General features: G+C 50.4%; 3 protein-coding genes across 3 annotated transcripts; 1 reads left to right on the top strand and 2 right to left on the bottom strand.

Annotated features, from left to right (window-relative positions):
- On the bottom strand, positions 1–1,197 carry J7337_012822 (uncharacterized protein; the record flags this gene model as incomplete). Its single annotated transcript, XM_044830323.1, has 6 exons — positions 1–128; positions 184–364; positions 420–536; positions 603–632; positions 713–843; positions 1,008–1,197. 6 exons carry the CDS (start codon positions 1,195–1,197, stop codon positions 1–3), a joined length of 777 nt encoding a protein of 258 aa, XP_044675239.1.
- Positions 1,198–2,720: 1,523 nt separating this feature from the next.
- J7337_012821 (uncharacterized protein) lies at positions 2,721–5,948 on the top strand (the record flags this gene model as incomplete). The annotated part of the gene is given in 6 exon segments (XM_044830322.1): positions 2,721–3,282; positions 3,331–3,465; positions 3,480–3,601; positions 3,648–3,751; positions 3,802–4,086; positions 4,139–5,948. The coding sequence occupies 6 exon segments, from the start codon at positions 2,721–2,723 to the stop codon at positions 5,946–5,948; spliced, it is 3,018 nt and encodes a 1,005-aa protein (XP_044675238.1).
- Positions 5,949–6,484: 536 nt separating this feature from the next.
- On the bottom strand, positions 6,485–8,835 carry J7337_012820 (uncharacterized protein; the record flags this gene model as incomplete). The annotated part of the gene is made up of 3 exons (XM_044830321.1): positions 6,485–6,743; positions 6,795–8,648; positions 8,699–8,835. The coding sequence occupies 3 exons, from the start codon at positions 8,833–8,835 to the stop codon at positions 6,485–6,487; spliced, it is 2,250 nt and encodes a 749-aa protein (XP_044675237.1).
- Between the last annotated feature and the right edge of the window lie 958 nt (positions 8,836–9,793).

Below are 9,793 nucleotides of genomic sequence, written 5' to 3'. Positions count from 1 at the left end.
TTACCTAGGCCCCCATTCTGGCTTCCTCTTCTCCAAGAACGCCTTGACACCCTCTCGCTTATCCCGCGTCCCAAACGCAAAGTAATACAAACTCCTCTCAAACTCATGATCGACCCCCAAACTATCAGCTATGATGAGCATGTTAGTCAACGTGGCACACGAAACTACATGATGACCACTTACATCTACAGATAGCCTCCTTAGCCAAGCCCAGCGCCGTGGGGCTCAGGGCCGCAAGCGTCGATGCATGATCCTTCACAACGTGCTCGAGGACTTTGCCGCTCTCATACAGCTGCGCGACAAGACCTACGGACCGGGCCTCTTCCGCTGATATGGGCTGACCAAGGAGGATCATCTGCATGGCCTGTATCACGCATGTTAGGGTAACACGAGGTTTTTTTGGGGGGGGGGAGACACACCTTGTACTTTCCCACGGCGTTGGTCAGACGCTGTGTACCGCCAGCGCCAGGGATGAGACCAATCTTGACTTCTGGAAGACCGAAGCGGCTTCCGTCCGCGGAAAAGATCAGGTCACACTGTGAGAGGTCAGCAAACCCACGGGTTCCGTCCACGGAAGGGAAGGGAAAAAAGGCTCAACTCACCATGAGAGCAAGCTCAAAGCCCCCTCCGAGCTGTCAATCCCCAGCAAAAGTATCGTCAGTCTAGCCTCAACCAACACCTCGGGTACCGTAGTCAAAAGAACTAAACTCACCGCCATTCCCTCAACAGCAGCTATCAAGGGCTTGCGCACGGCCTGCATCCCCGAGCAAAGGTCCGCCAGATAGCGGCAGCCCCGCGCGTCTTCCGCATCGAGCCGCGAGATCTCCCCGATATCAGCTCCCGCTAAAGAAATCATTGGTACGTCAGTTCCAGTTCAGCTTAGCCCTGCCACTAACTTGGAGCGCGACAAGTGCCGGGGGGGCTCTATACCCCTGTGGCGTGTGGATTCACCCATGGGTACCCGTACAGAGTATGGGTATGGGTATGGGTAGGACAGGGTACAGTACCGCAGAAGAAAGAAGAGCTGCCGGTGATGACAATGACTCGCACGCCATCGTCCTTGGACGCCGTGTTCAGCTGTTCCAGAAACACGGTAATGAGCTCCTGCGAGAGGGCGTTTCGCTTGGAGGGTCTGTTTAACGCGAGGACGCGTACGCCGTCTGCAGGCGTCGACGCAAGGACCAATTGCTCCTCCATGATCAGTTCGATATCGATGACAGAATCGTAAGAGAGAGAGAGAAGAAAAAGTGTAGCTGAATGCACTGCACTTGGCAAGATTGACCGTCTTGTCGGGTTGCGTTGGATCAAATAGTTCGGGTACGTCAATAACGCGAGGTTAGCCGCGTCGATCACTCAATCGATAGTGGGGGGAGTGTCTTTGATTCAACTGAGACATGGCTGGGATCAACCCAGCAAGCAGAAAGAGCTGCAGCCTGCGCTGCAGAGAGTAGAGTGAGACACTGCAGATTTTTGGTGTTGGCTGAGGCATATTTTGAAAGGGCGGTGGTTGGGGACTAATTCCACGTCGGGAAGTATTGCTGAAAATCTCGTAGTTTGCTGTTTCTCGTGTCGATCTTGGTGTCTGTCATTCCGTTGGCTTGGTCCGAGTGTCGAGCCGTTCGCATGCTTAGCTCTTAGGCCCGATGATCGTTTTGTTGAGTAAGATTTGACTGATAGATTTCGGTGAGTCTGAGAAAACCTGTTCAAACCTGTTCAAAGGAACCAAATACTTGTTTTTTTCTCTTTATAATCTATATGGTATAGGTGATGAATAAGCTATCTGTCATTTAGGCTTATCTGGAACAACCTCATTCGAGAATTGCGGCACAGCTTACAGCCCAACTCCACCTCATATCATCTCGGCTCATGTGAGATTTTGCAGATGCCGAACTCAGATCCTGCAGCTCCCGCAGAACCCGCGTGCTAAAGATGTCTTGGCCAACCCTTGTATCCACAGCCACGGAACGGAGCCATGACCATGACCATAGCCAGGGCAGATCCCTCTCTACATGCGGGCCTGCGGGCCTACGGTACGTACGTAGGTATTTCTGCTGTACCTACCTACAGGGGTACGCACGCAGACCACATCACACGCCTCGTTGTTCTTTTCGGTCAAAGACCTCGATGAGTTCAGGTACATTACCAACTTACCCCAACTGGGACCAACGGACCCAAAGCAAATTCAGATTCTTGCCCCATCTGTCATGTGCGTATACCTGTTGAGCTGTCCCTCTTTTTCGACGCTATCAAGGAACTACATGCCTTAGCTTGGCAGACGGTTTCTTGTTTGCCAACAGATTTTTACCGTATTAGGTCGACTCCGGAGTTTCGAAAGGCGGATCCTTTCTTGTATTTCGATAGAGGAAAAAAAGACGCACTCTGGGGGCGGTTGGGGGGGCGTACTCGCTCCGAGGTGCAACTTGAAAGGGCAGCTGACTGGTTGACGATCCATCGGTTGCTGGTGTTGGGTCTATCCTGCCAAGCATGACGAGAAGGCTGGGTAGGATTAGGAAAAAAGCGGGAGAAGGGATTTGGCTCTATTTAAGAACAGACCTTCTTTTTGTGTGTGGAGAGATGTTTCTTATGCAACTCCTTAATTTCAAATCTTTGATGCACAATCTCCCGCCATACCCTACTCAATCTATTTGAGTTTATTTTCTATTTGGAATTGTACGACGATCCTCATCTTATCTTGCACACGCCTCCAGATCTTAGCTGCCATGGCATCATCTGTGCTTGACGTCTCATCCCCGCGGGGAGCTGCCGTGCCAATCTCGTTTACACGAGGTACATGCAGTAGACCTAACTTCTCGACTGTCACAGAGGCATTCTTCCACTATGCCACCACGCAGCCTTCGGCAACTGCGGCACGAGATCTCTCTGCCGAGCCAGCTGTTGAGATAAGCTATGGCGAGCTTGCTGAACGAAGCATCCGGTTGGCGCAACGGTTACGAAGTCTGGGCGTCATGCCGGGACATCGTGTGCCGCTTGTTGTCAAGCGCGGTGTTGGTATGTTGGTTGGTATACTTTCGATCTTGTCTTGTGGAGCTCAATATGTTCCTCTTGACGGAGGCGTAGTGGCAGAGGAGACCTTGCGGTTTGTGTTACAGCAGACTGGTGGAAGGATAGCTTTGTCTTCAAGCGCTACGGCACATCGTATCTCGAGCACGGATGTAACAGATGTTGTCATCATCGAGGATGAAGACGGTAGCAGACAGAGTGTCGAAGACTTTACTCCATTGAGTAAGCCTGAGGATGGCTGCTATGTGATATATACATCAGGTATGTTAGTATATCTTCATAACTCTTCATAAGACTAATAAGTACTAGGCACAACAGGTACACCAAAAGGAGTCGACATCAGTCACAACAATGTAACAAACTTGTTATGCCAAGCACCAGGAAACCTGGGTATTGGTCCAGGAACATGTGTCGGCCAAGTGTTGAATGTCAGCTTTGATATGGGTAAATAAACCAAGTATTCAAGACAAAGGACTATGCTGACATGCCATTTGAAGCTGCTTGGGAGACTCTTGGTTGTCTATCGAATGGCGGAACCTTGGTCATGCGGGGCTCTGACTGGTCAAAGGCCCTAAAGCAAGTGAGTTTACCATTCCAAGTGTTGAGCTAGTCACTGACTATCATAGATTGATGTCCTTATCTGCACTCCAAGCATTCTCTCAAAGTACAACCCACAGGACTTCCCAAGATTGAAGACCGTTGCCACAGCAGGAGAGCCTAGTTCTCAACAGTCAGTGCCCTCATTTCACTCCCTCAATTGATTTTCACTGACCTCTCTAGACTCGCTGACCTATGGGCATCTCACATCTCATACTTCAACTGCTACGGCCCAACAGAAACTACCATCGTCAACACCATGCACCAGCACCAAACGGGCCAACCTCTCTCTATCGGCAGACCAACACCAGGAAATAACGTTTATATCCTAGACGAGTTTCTTGTACCCGTGCCTGTTGGAGAAGTTGGTAATGTTTGGGCTGGTGGTGCAGGCGTAGCTCGTGGCTATGTCGACTTGCCAGACAAGACAACTGAGAGGTTCAGACCCGACCCTTTCACTCAAGACGGGTGAGTTTTCAAGGCATGATATATCTGAAAAACATACTGACCTTCAACTCAGCTCAAACATGTACAACACTGGTGATCTGTGTCAATGGAACTCTGACGGTACCCTCCACATCCTTGGTCGGATAGACGACCAGGTCAAAGTCAAAGGCTTCCGCGTCGAACTCGACGGCGTAACAGCCTGCATAAAATCCTGCCCCTCCGTCCAGTCCGCCACAGCCCTCCTCATCAACAATGAGATCCACGCCTTCATCACCCCCAACCACTGCCCCATCAACGTTGTCGAAGCCCATCTCAAGACCCTCCAGCCTTACTACGCCATGCCAACACACTACCACCAACTAGATAGTCTTCCCATGACTCCAAACGGAAAGATTGACAAGCGCGCTCTGAGGATGAAAGAGATGGTGGAGGTTGATAAACCTAAGCCTGCTGTTCTGCATGCGCGCATGGATTCGAATGCTTCGAGCGCCACACAGCTTAGTTCTTTCTCTGATGCGAGTGATACGACGCTTATTAATGAGCATCAGTATGATCTTGAGAAGGCACTTCCTGAGAAGGATATGCCTAAGCATGCGAGAGGGCTGCGGCACAGATTGCTCATTGTTTATCGTCGGCTGTTTTCCCTTGTTGGACTCTTCAACATTGGTGCTGCTATTGCTCTCCTCCTGACTGGTATCACCAGGGAGTGGATGGGTAACATCACAGCCATCAATCTAGCCACAGCTGTTCTTGTCCGTCAAGAATTCGTCATCAACGCCCTCTACACTATCACATGTAGTGTCCCCAAAACCTGGCCTCTTGCAATTAGGACCCGATGTGCCAAGATCTATCATCTCGGTGGCGTTCACTCTGGTGCAGCTGTCAGCGCAGGAGCATGGCTTCTTGCAACAAACATCGCCGACATCGCTTGTTCGTTCGGAAGCTGTGCCAACTGGGGTAACTTATCCATCGCTTCTCAAACCATCTCTTGGATCTTGTCTGCCATGTTCGTTGGCATGATCGGAATGGCTTGGCCTTCAGTCCGTAAGCGGTATCACGATCTCTTCGAGAGAACTCACCGCTTTGCTGGATGGACTATGCTCGCCCTCTTCTGGGTGCAAACCGTGCTTTCAGCCCACGACAACACCCCTTCTGGTACTACACTTGGAGAATCCTGCGTCAAGTCGCCTGCCTTCTGGTTACTGGCCGTCGCAACAGCCAGTGTTGCTTCTTCCTGGTGCTTCCTCCGAAAAGTCCCCGTTGAAGCTGAGAAACTCTCCGACCACGCTATCAGACTTCACTTTGACTACACTGTCCCTGTCAACGGTTCTTTCACCCGTCTCTCTCACAAACCCCTCAAGGAGTGGCATTCCTTCGCCACCATCCCGGCTCCCGAAGCCATCAACGGCCGATCAAAGGGCTACTCCCTTGTCGTCTCTAACGCCGGCGACTGGACAAAGTCCACCATCCAAGACGGCCCCTCTCATATCTGGACACGCGGTGTCCCAACATGCGGCGTCATGCGCATCGCGACCCTCTTCAACCGCGTCGTCCTCATCGCAACAGGTTCCGGCATCGGTCCTGTTCTCGGACATATCCAAAACCCAACATGTCCCACACAACTCATCTGGTCAACCAAGAACCCTGAAGAAACTTTTGGGGAAGAAATCTGCCAGACTATCAGCAAGCGCATTCCTGATGCTGTCATCCACGATACTAAGAAGCTTGGGAGACCTGACTTGGTGAAGATGGGCTACAATCTGGTAAAGGCTTTCAAAGCTGAGGCAGTTATCATCATTGCGAATGAGAAGATTACGAAAAAAGTGGTTTATGGTTTGGAAACGCGTGGTGTTCCAGCTTATGGTGCTATCTGGGATAGTTGAGTTTATGATTTGATTTTGGAGTTTTGAGTTTGGAAGTCAGTTTGGTTTCATGTCTGGGATGAGTTTTATGCCGGAAACGACTTCGATACGATGAATGATTACATGTTATGATCTAAAACAATATTCGTCAACATTCGCGCGTTGGAATGTAGTCGTGCTTGGCATCGGAGGCTGAGATTGAATTTGGGGCTGGATTGACTTTGATGTTGACCTAGGGCCCCCGTTACAATCCGATTGAGTTCTGAGATCGACGATGGCTGAAGCGAGCGAAGAATGCACGGAGAGGGTGAAGATAACAGACTGTTCCATCGCTGCAGATCCTGTTGCTGGGGATCCCAGTCCGGATCGTGTTCGACTCAGTGACGGAGATCATTATGCTCGGCTATTACTTTACAGAGTACCAGAAACTCTCATTCCTAACTATACAAATATGTGTGATATTTCAATGCAAGTAGCGCTTCAAAGATATGGCTGTACGCGCCGCGAAGCACTTAAATGTTCTGAAATGAATGAAGCGAAATAGACCCTTCCCTTCGCTACACCTGATTATACGGGGATCCAAAGGCCAACCAATCAGCCTCCGGGTCAGGCACTCCGTTGTTTCTGGTTGGTTCCCGCATCGGCTGTAACTGTAGCTGTGACTGGCTACTTGAGCTTGCTGACACTCGAGGACAATTGAAGAACTCAAAGACATCGATGCTATCAAGCTCGCTGAGAGACGTGGCTTGCGTTGATGTTGGTTCAAGGCCAGAGTGCCGTGCTGTCGATGTAAGGGTCACTAGGTCATATGCACTCCTGTGATTGTTAGTCGAGATGTCAAGCCTGTCTAAAGACGCCGGGACTTACCTTCGCATGGCCGAAAAGTTCATATCGCCTTGTCGGGCTCTCTGGACAACACGATGCAGAATCTTGGAGTAATTGTTCGCAACCTCCCAATGCTGTCCGACATCGCGTAACGTATCAATAAAAAAGTCAATCTGCGCGTCCACAGGACATCCAACCGTCGCAGCATGTACAAGAAGTAATCTCGCAGCAACCCAAAGCGAAAAGGCAAACGAGGGACCCAGTAGATTCAGACCATCGGCTTCAAGAACGTCCTTGGTGATGTCTCCCAAACTCTGCACAGCAGATAGACATCTCTGCATGGCGTAGTGAGAAGGAACAAAGATATGAGAACGAACTGTGGGATACGCAGCCGAAGAGTGCAGTCTCACCGCAGCCGTGACATATGCGCTATGCAGCATAAACCAATTCGCCACGCGACTCGCAGGGTCAGAATGACAAAGAGCAGAGATTTTGCTATATTCGCTCGGCAAGCTCTGTAGCCAACCATCCAACGTCCTGTCCAGATTGCGATATGTGTTGCGCCATTCAGCCATGTCGCTCGATGAAGTGACATCAACAGGCGTTTTGAGAAACTCGTGGATCCTGCTAACAATGACAAGAATCTCACAGTGATACGCAAAACTGCCAAGGTTCTCGGGTTTGTTGACGAGATATGTCATTATCGGTGATTGTTTTTCGTTGTAGGGACTTAAAGAGCGTGTTTCGACTGGCACGTTCTTTGAAAAGAGGTCGTATGAGCAGGGGAGGAAGCGGTTGATCTTTGTGTCGTTAAGGATGAAGTCAAAGGTCGGTGTTGCGATAGTTGCGTATCGATCTAGAACATAGATCATCCAGTAGAGTCGTCTGCGGCCCTCGTCTTCGATCCAAGATTCGGGTTTCCCAGAGGTGACTCTGTGAGAGGAAGCGGTGCGTGTGACCTCGGAAGCATCTGCGGATAGAAAGACGCTGCTTTCCTCGCTCAGACCAAGTTGCCTGACGTTTTGCGCCAGTAAAGATAGTAGATTCCAGCCACGAGGGCCATTCGACGTCCCCAGCTCGTCAAGAGTAATGATGACAAGAGCTCTCATCGCAGGTATGGTGGTATGCTCCATGGCGTATAACTGGACTGTGTGCTTCGCCACCTTGTGATAATATGAACTCATCTCCGGTGATAACCTCGGATCCTTGAGGAAGCGCAACGTAGTAGCCACAATCGCGTAGAGCAATATCCGATCCGCTTCCTCCATAGAGGTTGAGCCAAAGAAGGTGGCAAATATGGTCTTGCGCTCAAGAATAGGACACCATGTGTTGCAGTGCTTGAAGTAGAGGTCTACCAAGCTGTAGATGATGTCGTGAGGCGGTAGGTCAATCGTGTACGACTGAAACGACGGATCTCGCCTCGCGCCAGTTGGATTCGGCGCAGTACTCGACTGACTTGGCGTTGGTGCACTGGCGCCTTGTTGAGTCTGCATCGGCGACTGAGTAGCGTTCTGGTTGTTTATAGATTGCCATGGACTTGTGATATCTGGTGATCTCGCCTGCGAGAAAGAAGACTGTCTTGGAAGACTTGTGTTTGGCGTCGGTCTCCCATCCACTTGCGGTGGTCCATATCCGTTGTTCATAGACGGCGATACACCTGGAGAACCGACTGAAGAGTGATCCTGAACGATGTGCTCCTCCACTCGTCTTCCCAACGCTTGAAGCAGCGCATCAATCCTGTTGACCTTTGCCTCAAGCTCAATGCTAAAGCCATTACGCGCAGCGCCTGGTTTCTGCCTCTCAAGGTAAACGCAAGCTCTATTATGTCTCGCGCACCACGAACACGCAGGTTCAGCGCGATCGCATTTCACCTTGCGCGCCTTGCACATCTCACAGCTATCACGCCATTCAGTCTCAATTTCTCAATCGCTACAGAGGGTACATACGATATCTTCTGATGCTTCTCCCTCCTGCGCTTCTTGTTAGGACCGGCGCTGGTCATCCTGGACTCGTCGCCGCTGGACCCATCGTCGTTGCTCAGGGTCGAATTTGCCTCTTCCTCAGCGATTGAGGGTCCGCTCATTGACGTGGATGGCATGTCGATCTCTCTGTCACTCTCTCCGCAGTCTGGGGAAACAAGCTACTGGGGAATGAAATAAGCAGAAACCTTGCACGGTCTCTTATCGGGGTTTTTAGTGGAGGTGAGAAACGTGTTGTTGGGTATGAGATCGGATGCGACTGACGGACGGAGTAAGGCCGAGCCGCGGGAAGGGGAAGAGAAAATCTGGAGGTGTCACAGAGTGGAGCACTGAGTCAATTGACTAATACTGGGCCTAGTGAAGTCAATGGCCAAGCAGAAGCACTAAATCCATCCAGTAGCACGTAAGAAGTACTGAACACCAAGACAATATCACTGCATCACTCAATTGCAACCATTCAATTCAAGTGCCAATGCAATGGAACTACAACACTGCACTGCAAAACAACAGTCGCGGTCCAGTAGAAATGCACATGGCGAAACGTTACAGGCGATATCCCTGTCTAGCCAAAAGCCAAGTACCTTACGTGCTGCGGTTGGTCGACAAAGAGCAATATCCATGTCGTGGTTTCAACAAAGACCTTCTATCTATGGTTAACCTTGCATTGCCGTTACGCGTGTGACATGTGCATCTTCGGACCGCAAACACCGGCATATGTAGACTGCAGAGTGCAGTATGAGGGAAATATACTTTTTTTGCCGGATCACTCGGGGCTTTGACGACAAACATCCCGATCCTTGACTTGGCCTATGAAGGATGCCACACCAACAAATTGTACAGATTCCCCCTCCCCCGGAAATAGCAATAAAAGTGCGGAGCCGCTCATGGTACGATCACGAAAGAGTCTAGTGGTTGTCCCAGAACAAGTCAGGTTCCAAATTTATTCACATCCATACCTCGTGGCCACTACACTACTGCACGTCGGGCTTATATCTCGTTACCTTCTTGGTACAGGTTAGTGCAGATGGTGTTTCATCAGGCAGCAGTATTTCAGACCATCCA

The sequence above is a fragment of the Fusarium musae genome, chromosome 10, assembly GCF_019915245.1.
Source record: "Fusarium musae strain F31 chromosome 10, whole genome shotgun sequence".
Classification (NCBI taxonomy): Eukaryota; Fungi; Ascomycota; class Sordariomycetes; order Hypocreales; family Nectriaceae; genus Fusarium; species Fusarium musae.
This window is presented reverse-complemented; position numbering and strand designations above follow the sequence as displayed.